Source organism: Lineus longissimus, chromosome 1 (assembly GCF_910592395.1).
Source record: "Lineus longissimus chromosome 1, tnLinLong1.2, whole genome shotgun sequence".
NCBI lineage: Eukaryota > Metazoa > Nemertea > Pilidiophora > Heteronemertea > Lineidae > Lineus > Lineus longissimus.
In genome coordinates, this window is record NC_088308.1 from 12,522,967 (window position 1) to 12,540,962 (window position 17,996).

The 17,996-nt window shown below is 41.1% G+C and overlaps 1 protein-coding gene and 1 long non-coding RNA gene across 6 annotated transcripts in view; one reads left to right on the forward strand and one right to left on the reverse strand.

Annotated features, from left to right (window-relative positions):
- The window catches only part of LOC135488430 (multidrug resistance-associated protein 1-like), a 312,354-nt gene that overhangs the window by 20,939 nt on the left and 273,419 nt on the right, over nucleotides 1-17,996 (forward strand). For 2 of the 5 annotated variants that reach the window (XM_064773066.1, XM_064773057.1), the window contains exon 3: nucleotides 8,559-8,787. The exons of the other annotated variants lie outside the window; for them this stretch is intronic. In XM_064773066.1, the coding sequence (XP_064629136.1) occupies nucleotides 8,770-8,787 (18 nt within the window). In that variant the 5' untranslated portion in view covers nucleotides 8,559-8,769. The remainder of the gene's footprint in view (nucleotides 1-8,558; nucleotides 8,788-17,996) is intronic. 5 annotated transcript variants of the gene reach the window in all.
- LOC135493656 (uncharacterized) lies at nucleotides 2,013-3,558 on the reverse strand. The gene is made up of 3 exons (XR_010448315.1): nucleotides 3,475-3,558; nucleotides 2,567-2,632; nucleotides 2,013-2,161 (listed from the first exon to the last, which is right to left on the reverse strand). It is a non-coding gene; the product is annotated as an uncharacterized LOC135493656 (long non-coding RNA).

The window sequence follows — 17,996 nt, forward strand, 5'->3', positions numbered from 1 at the left end:
GTGCAAACGGACAATATGTAATGAACGAGCACGACACATTCCAAATGAACCTGAAAATTTGCGTGATCTAGTTATAGACCAAACACAAGCTATATAGGGAAATTGGTGAAAATCTTAATGTGAAATGCAAGGTAGGATGCCAGATGCGCCGTCCCCCCACAGAAGAAGGAAAATGGGCAAGAAAAGAAAAAGGCATAGGCCGAATCTGAACCAGTTGAAGAACATAAGATTCTAAAAAAATTGTGTACCTTTTTTACCTATTTATGCCATTTTGTGTACCTTTATTTCCAGTACCTTTTTTTCCGGTACCTTTATTTCCAGTACTTGTATTTCCTGTACTTTTATTTCCTGTACCTTTTTTTCCGTACCTTTTTTCCTGTACCTTTTTTTCCTGTACCTTTTTTTCCTGTACCTTTATTACCGTATACCATTTATTATGGGGAGGGGGGGGGACTAGGGGGAAGACTAGCTGTGAATCACTTGGGCCGAAAGGGTGGATGTCGTCCTGGGTGCCGACAAATGGTACCAAGGTTCGAGATCGACTGGACAATAAGCACCCTGGGTGCCATTACACTAGAAAAACAGCACCCAGCTTCTTTTTGCTTGGCTTACGGATCTTAGGGACGACGTTTCTTGCAATCTCGTTTTATCTCGCGCCGTGGTACTTGTCGCATTAGCAGTGCTCGAAATCAAAAGAACAGATAAACAGAAAAAAATGCGTTTAGGCCTATAGGTCTTTGAAAGCACATTTCGGATATATCCCTCCTATATACCTTTCTGAATAAATCATCCGAAATGTGCTTTCAAAGACCTTTAGGCCTAAACGCGTTTTTTTCTGTTTATCTGTTCTTTTTATTTCGCGCACTGCTAATGCCACAAGAACCACGGCGTGAGATAAAACGAGATTGCAAGAAACGTCCTCATCCCTAAGATCCGTAAGCCAGGCAAAAAGAAGCTGGGTGCTATTTGTCTAGTGTAATGGCACCAAGGGTGCTTATTGTCCAGTCGATCCCGAACCTGGGTACCATTTGTCGGCACCCAGGACGACATCCACCCTTTCAGCATCACTTGGAGTCAAGAAATGCGTTTCACTTCTAATAATTGATAAATCTTGAATAACACAACACAATTACATGCAGTTACAATAGATAGGAGAACCAGATCTCTGAGTGTGTGTTTCGTGTGTTTCCAGTATGGAGTCCAAAACCTGGATACCTATACAATGATATGAGATTCACCCAGAAGTATTAGGGTAGCAGGAAGGGTTGGGCGTTTGTGGTTTCTGAGTCTGAGGGGGTTGGTGTCTGTTGACTGTGCTTTAAGAGAGACTAGGCATGGCGCCAGTCTCTCTTAAAGCACAGTCAACAGGCATTTGGTCTCAGTATTTGGGTTTTGATTGCCATGACTGTACCCCTGTAAAAGTCAGAGGAGGAGAAGTTTGGAATGATGAAAGCATTGAAGAAGAAGAAATGTTATTATATATTGAGGAAAGCAAAATTTATTATGAGACTAGAAGGCAGTGTCCTGACTTGATTATTTTGAAAGTGGCAGTCTGAACACATTAAAAGGTGGAACATGGCATTTTATCGACTTTGAAGTGTTCCGCAGTTAAAGGGAGACTATAGGCAGCAGCTAGGTAGGCAAGATAAAGTCATACAAATTTGCCAATAGGGGTCAGTCATATCTCTAGGCATGGCGCCAGTCTCTCTTAAAGCACAGTCAACAGGCATTTGGTCTTAGTATTTGGGTACAGAATCAAGGCAGAATCAAGGCAGCTCAGAGAGCAATGATTGAACGATGCTGTGGACAAGTCCAAGGATACTGCATCAGTCACGACCAACTTCTCATCAGAAAGCGTCACCACCAGCATATTAAATGTTCAGTTCCAACCTGTACCAGTCCAATGCACGCCTGTCATGGTCAGCAGTGGTCAGCTTAGCGCGATATGGAACATTCTTCCGAAACTCAAGCGAGGGAAGTCTGCTCATTAGCCTATCTCGCGCACTGCTCCTTCTTGTCAAACATCGTAGTGAAATCGTGGTACAGTGGGGCGTCCTCGAGGATTGCAGCTGGTCGGACAGACGTGAGGTGGAATGTGGGCGGCTGCACTTCTTCGTTGATGTGCGATGGCAGATAGCACAGTTGTTGCGTTGCATGACAGCTGAAAGTGAATGTGATATCATAGAACTGAGGCGTTTGCAATGAGACTATAGGTGAAGTAGAAGCAAGGAGTGAAATGGGCCATCTTCCAGTGACTAATATACAGAGTAAGGGCACTGGGTGTTGTTAGATTCAGCATTGAATGTATTCCTCGTACAAGCGTGAATAGTGTGGACATACAGTGAGAGGTGAGAGACCCCTATTGACTACTTCTTGTAACTTTATCTTGGATATTATATTAGTATTGAACTTCTAGCCATGGATTATGAAGAAATTGAAGTTGTAGGCATGGAATATGAAAAATTATTCAACGTTGAAAGACATTATTCCATGAGGCTTTGCCGTGATCGCAAAGGACGCGACGCGATTGGTTCACATGCTAATGAGGTATGATAATGATAATTACCTCTATAATGCTACTTGGATAGCGACTGTGTCGTTGATTGCAACAGTGGTCTATGTCAATGTGTGCCTGTAATGTCAATGAAGTATGATGAGGTGATGACGATAGTGCAATTGACTAGGTGGCGCATTTTAGAATCAGCAGTGAGCACTGTGTGTAACATGGTGGAGGCAGCGGAGATAATAACTGTGTCGAAAGTATTGTTATAGGGCCTTCCCTAGGCCCATGGGGTTAAATTTACAATCCACGATTGAAAAGACGTAGTTTGATCGCATTCAACTATAAATCCATTGAACAGTTGTGTTCCTTGGCTTTAGTCAACCGATGACCTTTTGTTGGGCCATGATCGGGGATTGTAAACTGTAAATGTATTATGGACTGGGAGACGGGGGAAACACAAGTGAAATAGACCAAAACAAGTGATTTTGGGGCTTTGGTTTAGACGCATGTCCCACATGCGCCATGCGGGATTATGCGGGATTATGCGGGATTATGCGGGATTATACGGTTCATGTGAACTTGTTGACATCTACATGATCTAGTGCCGTTATTGGTCATGGTACATGGTAGGCCTAATCATCATGGCAATATGTTTCAGGAAAAGCTCGGAGTAAAATGAACTGCCGATGAATAATGATGTTGTTCATGTTTACCATGTTTACTATACATAGCCATAGGGTATGCACTGGCCAGTGCACTTTCTGCACGTCGTCATGGTCATGTACGTGATACCTTGCATATTTTGCTTTTTGAATGCGCATGCTTTTTGGGCAAAATCACTTGTACCAACACTAATGAATAATGTCTTCTTATCCCTATGACTCCATACACAGTGAGGGCATTGTCCCATTCTCATCAAATGGTAACTTATTGTACCGTATTAGGGTGGAAGTTGGGGAGCAGATACCTACCGCTGCACGCCTGTCATAATCAGCAGTGATGAGCTTAGCGCGATATGGAACATTCTTCAGAAACTCAAGCGAGGGAAGTCTGCTCATTAGCATATCTCGCGCACTGCTCCTTATTGTCAAACATCGTAGTGAAATCGTAATGGAAAACGTCTGGCTTTGCGCCAGACGTTGAGACTAATAAGTGAAGAACTAGTAGGTAAAGAACTTCTACTTGCGCGAGACTGCTCTGATAAAATTATCATTGCAGAGACTACGGTGACGTACACATATATTTTTTACAATCAAAAATGCCCTCAAAAGACGACATGGAATGATTATTTTATTGATATTTCCTACTATATACCTTCCAATTATCACTTTATACAAATAAATCGGCGTTAGGTCGCATGCTTTTCTTTCCTGGTGACACTATAAAGCAAAATAGTTGCAACCCCGTAAATGCGCTATAAGTCCAATAATAAGTGACGGTGACCCGTTATAAATGTTTCGCCAGCTTCGCTTTTTAGCCGCTACGCGGCGCGTTGGGCCCTTGCGTCAAGCACAGCTGTTTCAGCTAGAATTGAAATACAAGTTTTACCAGAATACGCTCTACAGGGAGGTGCAACACCAAAGTGTTAATTGCTATCCCAATAAACAGCCCAGTTCCTCACCCCAGACAGCTTTCAGAACGTGCGAAGACTACATAATAGGCCTGAATTCACCCATGTATGCCCTCAGTTTTGCTGTAGTAATTAGGATTATTTTATTTATTTATTTATTTATCAAACCTCCATATACATGAAGAACACATAGTACATAAAATTACGGTAATAAATAGGATGCCTGAACACATACATAAAATCACAGTATCATATACACAGTTAATGCCTGAGCATTAATTTGGCCAAGCGATGGGAGGGGGATCCCTGACCCCGTAGCCCTCGTCCCGCAGGAGACAGCGCAGACTGTCAACGGCGCCATCCTCCGCGCGGCGAGGGGCCAAAGAGTGAGGGACAGCCTCTCCCATCATCAGCTTGAATGGGTTAAAACCACATGAAAGAGTTTTTGATAAAAGTGTGCCCTTTACGGAATCCATACCTTCCGATAAAAACTTAGCAAATAAAATTACACCAAATCCCTTGCGGGGGAGTCAGTTTTAAAAATGTTTCTATATAATTTGGCACAATTTCAATCAACTAATGGTTTAACTTTTGAAACATCCAGAGCTTCTAAAAGTCTAGTGTGGTGTGATCTTTTGGAGACACCACAAAAGCCCTTAACAAGGGTACCCTGAGCACTCTCTAACTTAGTCACTGAATATTTGTCCAGGGTACTGCATTCGAGAGCAAAAGTTAAGGTAGGTTGGCACACAGATCTCCAAAGAAAGGTCTTAGTTTCAATTGATAGGCCTGGATAACACAAGCCACTCGAAGAAAGGCCAAATGCTGCTCGTCTACATGCTAAAATTCTACTATTCACGTGATCAAAGCCAGTAAGGTTCGAATTAAAAAGCGTGCCAAGTAAGGTCATGCTGTCTACATTTATTATATGTATTGATTAGAATCAACTTGGCGTGAACCAAGTTTTGTGTATTATATTTCGGCTGCCATCTTGAATAGTAGGCCTGGGCCAGCATTACAAAGTTAGCTAAAGGATGACTTTGCTGGCATTTTTCTGTGCAAACGTTGATGATTGTTTACACTCCTTTTAAGTTTCAGCAGATGCACTAAATATTCAGAAAATGACAATTATATCCATGACTTCTGACTAAGCTATGTATTTTTATAATAAAATGGGGTTTTCCTTGAAAAAAAGTAAATTCACTGGTCCTTTTTTTACTGATTCCTCATGACACTTTTTTCATGTGCTTTTGAAAGATATATTATTCCCTCATAAGAGATGGTACCTATAAAGTGTTATAAATCTGATGCAATTCTTTAGCCATGCCAAAAAAGGTTAAACCTGATAGTGATATATGTGTGGGGGTTAAAATGATGATTATGGCTGTACCTTGTGTTCAAAATCACAACTGAACCTGCCTTCTTTATACTACACTGAAGACCAGATCCATATGGAAGTTATGATGCAGACTGTACTGGAATGCCAGATTAGTAATAGTATAGAAGTTATGATGCAAACTGAAGACATAGTCACACATGCAAATAGTCACCTTATGATGCAAATAGTCCTGTTGAACCGATGCGAAAAGTAGTATAGGACATGTCATAACCAACATATAGGCGAGGGATGTGACCGTCACACACCCAGCTTGGTGTCCCTGAACCAAGATGAGACTAAAGGACACCTCATAACCAATATCATTGGCAAGAGATGTGACTGTCTTTACCCGGCTTGGTGTCCCTGAACCACGATGGGACTAAAGGGCACCTCATAACCAATATCATGGGCAAGGGAAGCGACTGTCTTACCTGGCTTGGTGTCCCTGAACCATGATGGGACTATAGAACACCTCATAACCAATATCATGGGCAAGGGAAGCGACTGTCTTACCCGGCTTGGTGTCCCTGAACCACGATGGGACTATAGGACACCTCATAACCAATATCATGGGCAAATGATGTGACTGTCTTACCCGACTTGGTGTCCCTGAACCACGATGGGACTAAAGGACACCTCATAACCAATATCATGGGTAAGAGATGTCCCTGAACCAAGATGGGACTATAGGACACCTCATAACCAATATCTCATGCGCAAGAGATGTGACTGTCTTACCCGGCTTGGTGTCCCTGAACCACGATGGGACTATAGGACACCTCATAACGGATATCATGGGCAAGGGATGTGACTGTCTCATCCAGCTTGGTTATAGTGTCCCTGAACCAAGATGGGACTAGTATAGGACATGTCATACATGTAACATCATCAGTGATCATGGGCAAGGGATGTGACCGTCTCATCTGGCTTGGTGTTCCTTATGTAAGCAGTTCTGTTTAAGCAAGATGGGACAAGTGGTTCCAGATCCCTCACCAGGTCTCCTTCACAACCAGGTTAGTTGTGTTGAGTGCCAATGCTTGACAAGAAGATAGTATTCCATGTTAGCGACGTGGCAGTTCACAAAAATGAAAAAGTAAAGATATCAATTGAGTGCTGATATTCACAACTTTTAATAACCCTTAAAGTATATACAATCTTAGTTCACAAGTCCATCAATGCTCTAAAACATGTGAAGGTTCAACTTTGATTTACAGTGGATGCCAAGGATAGATAGAAGCAAGGCACCATAAGACTGACACAGACTGAACTAAATCAGGCTATTAAAGAAATGTAGCAAAGTGCCAAATTTGGAGCAAAAATACAGGTGTACTGTCCGCCCCATGGAAGAAAGGACCTGTACTTTTGACCCTTTATTGACAACTTGCTAGTATCGGAAACAGCCTTCAGTGCCTTGCAAAAAAAAAGGTTCTGTGCATTCGCTTCACTAGAACTACAGTCCAAGTCACAAATGTCACCCCTCTCGCGTCGCGTCAGGGACGCAGGACATTCAGGCGAGTTTTGCGCCGAATGACGCGCGATCTACGCACTTTGTAGCGTGTCATTTGCGCAACAGTGACACGATTTTAGCGATGACATTTGTGACTTGGACTGTATCAATGGCATATTGTTTTCGAACTTTGGAACTCTTGACAACTCAATCTTTGTAATTAAGAGGGACACAGACAGAACTATGCAGATTATTACTGAAATGGAGCCAAGTGCCATATTTGGAGAAAAAAAACCCAGGTGTACTGTCCACCCCATGGAAGACATAACCTGTAATTAACCCTTTCTTGATAACGTAGTATCGTAAACAACCTGGCTTCAGTGACTTGAAAAAAAACATTCTGTACAATACTATACTACCGGTCGGTCATGCCGGTACATTTTTACAGTGAATAATCACAGATTAATACGAGACACAAATAATTATCAGGTAGAACCTGTATGGTATTTTCCATCACCTGAAATGAACATTATCATATGCTAGGATCAGACCAAAAAATGCAAAATGACATGCACGTGTGCATGTACATGTGAGCTCACACATGTGAGCTGAAATAAAGTACAGAAAAGAACCCTCCATGTCATCCACTTGACAGCTGAAGGTCACCTTACTCTTGATTTACATGTAGAACTAGAAACCATGACATAAGCTCACCATGTGATCTGAGCTAATAAAGTATAGAAAAGAACCCTCCAAACAACTATCCAAAGAAACCAACATGTAGAAAACAATCACTGACTGAACAAATGCTTGAAACAGCTCTGACACATCCTTTCATTATTTTGAGCAGGACATTTTTTCAACCGACCAGGACATTCTTTACCACTTTCTCAGACCTTCTTGCACGTTCGTTCACTCTTCTTCATATTGTCTGGATTGGCAATAATACGCAGAGCATGATTGGAATACAACAATTTCATCTGAAGTTCTGAATCCCTCACACAGGCATAGGTTCTCTTGTCAAGATTGACAGGCTTGTGGATGCTTTCAGCACCCTGCTCACCCATCAAAACTACTGTTTTCCACTTGAACCCGAAGTCAGGAATGTGATATGTAAGCAAGTGAAATTTCACCGTGATGGAACATGATGGAAAGTTGACTGGAAACCAGGACCCATAACTCCAGCATTCAATAGATAGAGTTCTAATTTCCTCTTCAGTGAGGAAGCGAAAAATGGAAATAGCCGATAAATTCTGGCCATACGATTGAACAATTCCAAATACCTGTCATGAATCTCAGGGAAACCATGCCTCAAAAGGACACCGACCAAGCCGTGAGGTCTTTCAATGATTTTTCGGCAATGGTTACCAATGAACGCGTTGCTATGGTACGCTTGTTTGTAAACAAGTAACTCTTTTTCAAGCATATTGTTTAGTTGAAGTTCCAGGGGACCTTGATGCTTCTTCACATCTACAAAAACCGCATCTAACCTAGAATGCAGACTTGCATGGTTTTTCTCCACCCTTTGTAGCTCTGCCTTGGATATCTTTAGTGACTCCTTGTGTACATCAACTAATTTGTCCTTTGTACGCACACCTTGACACAGGTAACACTTGTACTCATCATCATCAACATTTGAATCCGCATCTTTTGCTTTCAGACCGGCACATTTTGAATGAACATGCCGATGACAGAAGTCACACTGAACCCAGAAACCTTCAGGCTCATCTTCACCTGACAGTGGAACTACACAAATAGGACTAGCACAGTTGGCGCGATACACACTATTTTTTCTCTTGTTCTTTGCCAACTCCTTGACAAAACTGCTCTTGTCCGAAAAATCTGACTGGGCACAAGCAAGCTCATCATCAATGTCAACAACACTGTCCGTAAGACCTTTCCACTCTTCATAGAGTTGTGAACCTCTGCATTATCATGATCAGGCATCTTCATACGGTCAATATTTATGCACTCCGTCTCAAGCATTTCATATGCAGTTTTAACCAAGCCCAGATATATGTGGAGGGGGGGGGGGGTGGAACAACCTGATCTAACGGAACCGGAAAAAGCATATCCCTGACAACACTATTATTATATTTCCCATTAGATCTTTTACTCTCTGGGTTCCTCGTGTCATTCAAAAAACCAGCCAAATCGGCTTTATACATGTCAGAAGACCTAGCAGTGAATTTCCCTTCCTCATTGGGTACTCAATCCTTCGAAACATCATCATATATACAAGGAGTGTGAGGTTTGCCCCTACTGTCTTGCCCTGCATATTCCGTATATCATTATTATTCCAATATAGGACTGTATATCGCTCAAAAATTTGCGTTTGTACCAATGAAGGTGTTTTCAATCCACTAAACACAGAGTTTATGGAGGGCGCCATTTTCTCACTTTTTTCGCGATCTCTCCTCCAAAACCGGAGAGTCGTGACGTCACGTGTGCAATTCACCGCATATCAGTATTGTCACAATAGCAGTCAGCCGATTGATATTTTGAGATCGTGTTGTTGTATTGTTATCATGGCGGCTTCGGATGATGAAAGCTACATTCACAGCAGTGACACTTCGATGAGCAGCGGGAGTTATGAAGATTTGGATGTAGGGGGAAATGTTGGTGTACAGGGCTACCAGTTTGAGCCGGAATATGAAGAGGGGGAGCTTGCCGCTATGGCTCAAGCTATTGAAGATGCAGCTGGACCCGATGTTGATGGCCAAAATGAGGACCATGCACCGAGGCATTTTGCATTCAAGCAATCCATATATTACGCGAATGTCCAAATAAAACGAAATTAGAATGATTTAATTGCGTGAAATCTAAAGGCATGCGAGAGAGATGTGAATCGCGAAGAAACGGATACTGACATGGATTCACACACTGCGCACGCGCGAAAAGCGGTGAAAAGCCCATAATATGCACGATCGGTGCTTCGGAATTTCAGCCAATCACTGCCATTGCACACACCGGGTCATCACCGAGGGAAATTTGACTCAAAATGGCGTCGTTCATGTCAGTAAAATAGGCACTATTAATATCAATTTTTCTCCCTGAACTATAATATTTCTTCCACTTTCAAAAGGTTTGTGGTAAAGAGGAATACTCATTTAATATATTTCCATTGGTTTCGTTCAAAAAGGCTGCCAACGATTTATTCCAGGAGCTTTCCTTTAACCAACTGCATAACAAGTTTTGAACTAGATCCCCCCTTGTCACCGCCCAATTTCAAGAAGACCTGGTCCTTAAATTCCACAGGAAACGGTACCATCCCCAATGCACCTGTTGATGCGATATTTCGCCGACACAAATCTTCAACCGATGCCCGAAGATCTTTGACCCGACAGAATGCCACTGGTGTGGTTTCAGTTGTGCCACCATTTTTATGCAACATGGCAATACCAACTTCAATGAGAGAGTCGACAGGAATTCGTTCTTTGATTTCATCTCTCATGAGGGGTTCACTTTCAAAAATATTCACCCCCTTGTTTGCTAGAAATGTCCTCAAGTCACGGAACCTACTCATAGGGAGTTTTAACAACACTTTCAAATCAACACAATCACCAGGTGACAAGGTGGCAACATTGCAAATTGATGCTGCCTTACAAGCTTCCATAGTTATGGCTGGGTTGGCCTTAACAAATTGCGTAAGAGTCGCCACAAGATCTTCATCGGACAGAGTTTTTGTACAAGACACCAACTCAAGGACTCTTCAAAACAAGTGACCTTTCACTTAGAGATCTCTCACTCGCTTTTGATGATGGAATTACAGGTTTGACAACTCTAACATACTGGGCAGACCGCTTGTTTGTGGCAGTGTTGCGAACATCCATGACACCATCTGAACTTTGGCCAACTCTTTCTAAAATATCTTTGCCAGTTAACTTCCCTAATTTACACTTTAAATCTCTTATTTCCCTATCCTTCACTAACAAATCATATTCTAACTTGGCAGCTTCAACTTCAGCCTCATGTACCCGACTGTCACTGACCATACTGTTGAGCATACACACCGTTTCTAATCTAACCACATTATCTTTTAGTTCTGAAATTTCACCTTCTAATTTAAGGACAGTTTTGGAAAAAACACTCTCCTGAAGAAAAAGCCGGCTTTGGAGTCGGTGGATTTCTGCACAGTATCCTTCACTCTCCTTGATTGTTGAGCCAAGCCTTTCCTGTAGAGATTTTGTTGATTGATTTAATGCACTCCAACGACTAAACCACTCACGACCAAGTTGGTTAATAGTGACAGTGTCAACCAAGTGCTGCTGTTTTAGCTCAAGGATGGCACTGTCCCGTGAACGAATATCCTGAACATACAACTCCCGTATTTGACTGGCTCAGTCCCGATAATCAGAATGAGTGTGAATCGATTCCTCCGTCAATCGGTTCAGCATACATGTGAAGAGGTGTATAGCCTCACGTGTACCTCCATTCTCATTCACAGTCATCTCTCCCAATCCCATATTCCCCACACATAGTTGCTTAGCCCTTTCATTCAAGATGAATGCTTCGTTGAAGGGAACACTCAACTCAAGTCCCGAGTTGTCAAAAGTAATCCATAGTGCACCATTTCGGATGCAAACAGTCTTTCCCAATTTGAGAACCCCCGTTTGATCACTGTATCGAACAAAGATGACTTCACCAACGGCTGGTAATCGGTCATGACTCGAAACTTGTAATCCTTCATAGAGGTCATCAATGACTACTGCATGTATACTTCCACTGAAGTCCTGAATGGTGTACTGTTTTGGATCAACTTGTGACAACACAGTTCCTACATATACATCCCTCAGTAATTTAAACAGAACAGAGTCCCCAACGTTGAACATAGACGACGTAACTTCTGACTTGACTGCCTTGGATTTCCTGCGTTTCCGCCCAAAATATCTTTTATGGCTGCCCGAACCAACTTTGGAATCCAACCTCACTTTCTTCCGAGGAGGGCAGTCAGCATCATTTGAAGTCAACGACGTCTCCATTTCATGGACAAGACAATACCTGGAATTGTAAAAGAGAATGAGTTGCAAAAAGGCGGGGGTCACCAACGGACACAGTCTGTGCTTGAATGCAGGATGTACTACAACATGTACGTCATGTACATGTACTGATATCTATCAAGCCTCATGCATCCATCAACAGTATTCTTATTTCTAGTGCAGAGTCAATTATGATTTAGAGTATCATCACTTCCCACAATTTTCGTAGATCAGGGCGGATGTAGTACGCCTACTCTCCACACCACCAACTGAAAATAAAGAAAAAGAAAATCTAGTACTTAGTAACTGAAGGATGACCAGCACACTTGGCAGCCATGGATAAGGAACATAAAAGAATACACATTATAAAACAGACAAATCTGGTAATGGTACCCCAGTTAAAAAAAATTGTTTTCACCTTTCCTGCAACCCCGACAATACAAAACCGTGTACTGATCAATTGCATGAATTGTGTTCTTTGATTCTTCGAATAAATGCTGACAGTGACAAATGACAATAGGCGGCTAGGCCTATAGACAATACACACGAGAAGTCGGAACAAAATCTTACAATGTAGTCACGGAGAAAAAAAAGAAATGTTTATGCATAGGCACCCAGTTAACACAAGACACTGTTTTAACATCACCCTGTACAAAAAAATCAAAACAAATCCAATGTGTGGGTCAATGGGCAAGTCCATTGTGGCCAAGGGTGATAAGCTCAGCGCATACCGAAAAACTATTCAGTGTTTCAAAAGTTTGAAAACCAGATTCATCAAAAACATCACTGAATTTGTTTTCCAGATAGACTACAATAAGTACTTACTCATGTTTTGGTTACAAGTTGCCAAAAAATTGTGACTCATTTATATTTCCACCCAAACCGAACCCCTATCAGCACAATAGACTGAACCAACGAAACTTGAAACTGGACACTGGGTTTCAAATGCATATTTCTGAATAAATACTGCAAACTAAATTTTAAAAACGGAAACTAATTAAAGTTACGATATCCATTAATATTTAAAGTAACTCGTACTACAAGTAAGCGGTCAAGGGAATCCGATGTTGTAAGATGAAATTGGCGCCTCGAGTTCATCTCAGTCTGCAAGCCGGCCATTTTGAATCGGAGCAGATCCAAGTTCTAGGATTGTCTGAATAAGCACACGATTTGGTACGAAACTGAATTAAGATATGTTAAACGGTGGCGTTATTTATGATGAGTGATATTACACTTACCTGGGTATAATTTGATGAAATTCGGAAATCTGCAATTTGTTGAAAAATCGATAAAAATACCGCAAATCGTCACTGTTTCATCAATTCTGATCCGAATTTCATGAAAGTTCGTCGGCGGGTGGCATGGCATGTGATAGACCTAATGAGCCAGTCAAAACCGACGTATCTTTAAGCAGAACGTCCACAGGCTTGTGGTCGTGTTTTGAACGACTCCAACGCATTACCCTTTAGACTGAATGGGTATTGCGATTGTGTGATGGCGACAATGTTTACATAGTGGTTAACAAGCTTTTTGCGCTGACCAATCGCTGGGCAGCAGGCCTGTGCTGGGGATGGATCATTTCGATGTCATGTTTACGCTTAGCTGAAACAGCTGTGCAAGAAAACAGGTTACTAACAACATGGATTATTTGGAAACAGAAATACATGTACAAACAATGCCAAACAGAGTGGCTAATCCCTCCTCAATAACATGCTAATTAATACCAATTATAAACTTTTGTTTTACTTTAAGCTGTGCTAGGTCAGGCCTAGGCAAAAAGCATATGGTAGGAAGAGAATAGTAAATCACCAAAGATTTACACCATAAAAGTCTCCTGTTGTTTTAAAAATCAAATTCGCCTGAATTTGCTGTTGTCACCAAATGATGAAAGGCAAATAAAATGCATGTAAAAATCATAATAAAATAAGAGCTATGCTACAATTAATGGAATTAAAATAAGAGTCAATCTTAAAACATCAAAGACGCGATAAAGTTAGCAACAGGTCCAAAATCTTGCGATACATAATGCACTCCATAAAAGTCTCCTGTTGTTTTAAAGCTGACTTTGCTCCTGCAAAGTTCACATCCTGAAGGACAGAAACGATATCAAATTTTAAATTGAAGTTCAAATGCCTTGACAAAAGCACTAATTGACTAGAAAAGACAATCAAAGTCAAAATTTCGAAGGACACAATCAGTGTCAAGTGTGAAAGACATTTCGTCATGAGCAAAAATTCCGTTGACCACATTGGGTTGTCCTGTGTTTGGTAGTTTTCGGAGTGGCACGGTATGCGCTAAAGAAAATGTTCTCTTCAACCTTTTGTGGTGGAAATATGCAAAAACATGTCACATGTCCATATGATGTTACTTTGGAGAGCACTGGATATATTCGCTGATGCAGCTGAGGACGTCGTATTCAGCTGGTATGAAATGGGTCATCTTATCGTTAATACCAGATGTCGTTTGAATATGGACAGCTAGCGTTCGGGTGTGGTCAAAGTTCTTTACAGGCGGTATATACTGTGGAAACTTAGGAACGAAATTCATGGACATTGGCTTGAGTGGTTCGGGTCGCAGTGAAGACTCAACGGTCCTTTCCTTGTCAATATTTTTAAGAGGTACTACGATACGGGCAGTTTGTTCACTATGGCCCACATCATTGACTGTGGGTTGTGTTTGGTAGAGGGTGTCATGCTTTCCTCTGATCTTGTAAGCGTAGTTTAGAATGAATGCCTTTGCTTCCCAGTCCAGACCATCACTATTTACCCATGAATTTTCCTTTGCAGGACCATTTTTCCACCTGATCAAAAACTGCTCTCCATCATAACACTTACGTCTTGCCAAGACACTTTCCATCACTTTTTTGTCACTTACATTCTCAGCTTTTTGTTGAGTAAGAGCCACGATTGAAGCCTTGTGATATTCCAGGAATGGTAACCAATCTTTGTCTTTGCTTTCCTGGGCAGGTTCTGTCTGCGGCACAGCATCAGATGATGTATTCAGTTCGCATTGAGTGGGCGTTGACTTAGTTTCGTTGTTATGTTGAACACCAACAGATATATTCTCTGGAACACACTGAACTGAGCTAGACCTAGTCTGTGGGACACACTGGGTAGGTCTTGACATTGTCTCTGGGCCACACTGGGTATGCTTTGATACTGTCTCTGCTGGGGTCTTGTGTACGATATCAGTTGATTGATCCTTGGAAAAGGCACTGTCTAGAACCGGTTCAGTAGAATGTACCATAAAAACGTTTCTTTCAGTGTCACTTACATTTTGACTCCTGATTTTGTGCAAGTAGGCTTGCATCCGATAATTATCCCGGCGAAGTGTTGAGGGTGATTTCATACCTTTCAGTCGTAGTGGCGACGATTGACTGCTCCATCTTCGTTCCAATTAAGTGTTAATGACAATCCATCTCCTGTTGTTGAGAGATTCCACCCGTTTGGTGAATTTGTTAATCCATTCTAACACTGTAGTTAAGAGTTGGCGAGACTGCTGATATGGTCATGATGAAATGTTCGGGATCCTTTAGGTTCTCCACCAAATATTATGGGGGGGGGGGTAGGGGGAAGACTAGCTGTGAATCACTTGGAGTCAAGAAGTGCGTTTCACTTCTTATAATTGATAAATCTTGAATAACACAAACATTTACATACAGTTACAATAGATAGGAGAACCAGATCTCTGAGTGTATGTTTCGTGTGTTTCCAGTCTAGAGTCTAAAACCTGCATACCTTTACAATGATATGGGATTCACCAAGAAAACAAGTTACTAACAACATAAATTACTTGGAGACAGAAATACAAACAATGCCAAACAGAAACACGTTTTGGAGTGGCCAATCCCTCCTCAATAACATGCTAATTAATACCAATTATAAACTTTTGTTTTACTTTAAGCTGTGCTAGGTCAGGCCTAGGCAAAAAGCATATGGTAGAAAAAGAATAGTAAATCACCAAAGATTTACACCATAAAAGATTGATATGATGAAGCTTAACATAATGCTCATAAAATTTCGACCTTGACCTGGTTTCCAAGGTCAGAAAGGTCAAACTCTAAAATTTGACTAAAGGTGGCATGTTTCACTGCTATTTGTTACAGAGTACATACTGCTATAACTTTAAGGGAATTCTATACAACACCGCTGTGGCCGTCGTCGTTGTCGTCGTCCGTCGTCGGCGTCTGTCGTCGTCGTCTGTCGTCGTCGTCGTCTGTATCCTGTTTCAAAAACAGCAGCACGTTTCTTAACCACTAGAGCAATGAATGTGAAACTTTGTACACAGGACCCCCCCAGGTCAGGTGACATCTAACAGTGAATTTCGGTCCATTTTGATTCTTGACTTGGCCGCCAGGGGGGCAGAAGTCGAAACCAAAAAAGTGTGATATCTCTCTTGAGAGTGACTCGTTTTCGATAAAATTTATGTGGTAGGTTCTCCTAGCAAGGATACATCCCATATCCTACGGGTTTCTGATTTGATCTAATTTTCAAGGTCACAGAGGTCAAACAGTGTAAATTGTCCATTTGAGTGTAACTATGGACGTTTCTTAACCGATAAAGCTATGAACTGGAAATTTGGTACACATTACTCCCATAGTCATATAATGTCTGACACCGAATTTCGATTTGATCTGATTCTCGACTTGGCCACCAGGAGGCCGAAACTAAAAAATGTAAAAGGGCAATATCTTGCTTAATAGTCAATTGTTTTCAATGATATTTATGGTAGGTACTCTGAGAAGGGACACATCACGTATCCTACGGGTTTTTGATTTGACCTAATTTTCAAGGTCACAGAGGTCTAGTGGTGTAAATTGGCCATTTGAGTGTAACCATGGCACGTTTTTAACTGCTAAAGCTATGAACTTGAAATTTGGTATACATGACTCCATATGTTATGTAACATCTGAGACCGAATTTCAGTCCGATCTTATTCTTAACTTGGCCACCAGAGAGCCAGAAGTGGAAACCTAAAAAGTGTGATATCTCTCTTATGAGTGACTCGTTTTCAATAAAATTTAATGGCAGGTTCTTCTAGCAAGGATACATCACATATCATACAGGTTTTTAATTTGACCTACTTTTCAAGGTGTGGGATTATGGATTTTAAGGTTTAGTCTTGTATTATATTTCTTATGGGCCCTGAAAGGGTGCTGCAGGGGTGTATTCCTGTTTCGCCTATTCCTGTTCCGCCTATTCCTGTTTCGCCTAATTCCTGTTTCACCTAATTCCTGTTTCGCCTATTCCTGTTTTGCCTAATTCCTGTTTTGCCTATTCCTGTTTCGCCAATTCAAATGTATTGCTAACCTCCCCACAGACGTAGAAATATGAACCACCCCTTACTATAGTGTTAAAGGCTATCATTAAGAATAAAGTCTGAAATAATGGATTTAGCGACATGTCAATTATTTCAGTATTATTTGGAATAACTTTGGAAAATTATACATAGCTTACATAGGCTTATGTTTTAGCTTATTTTAAAAGGCAAGAAATAAAATAGTGAGAAAGTTTCACCCTTTCATTAGATTTGAGAAAGGTTTCTTAGGCCTGCATTTTATATTGTGGATTCTCTTTCTTTTGTCTTAGTCAGTAACTGGCATCTTAATAGAAAGAATACCTATAGCTACATTGTTCTTTTATTCCTTATTTCATTGTGTTCAACGATGTGATGGCTTCCTATTGAAAAATAATATTTTCTCGAGGGTTTCATTCCATATAAATCAAGAGGTCATGCAGGGGCTTTTCACACTCAGAACAACTTTGCATGATGGCTGATTAAGCTCAATTTGTTCCGACCAAAAGAGGAGGGGAAAGTCTGATCTACAGAGAATTCAAATTTCGATTGAACAGAAAAGGAAGGGATGGCAAAAGACACTGGAAATGTATTGTAGAGACATGCAGGGCTAATGCAGTTACTGATAGAGCAAATAGGTAATATTATGGTTCATTCAGATACACATGGCTCAATTTTGATTAGACATAATATATATTCTATATAACATATACTATAAAGTAATCACATAATTAGTTTGTTTCCTCTAAGTTGCTTTACCTAATCCTGCTGTAACTTAATTATGTGGCAAAACAAGTTGAATGCTAAATTTGCCGCAAGTTGAT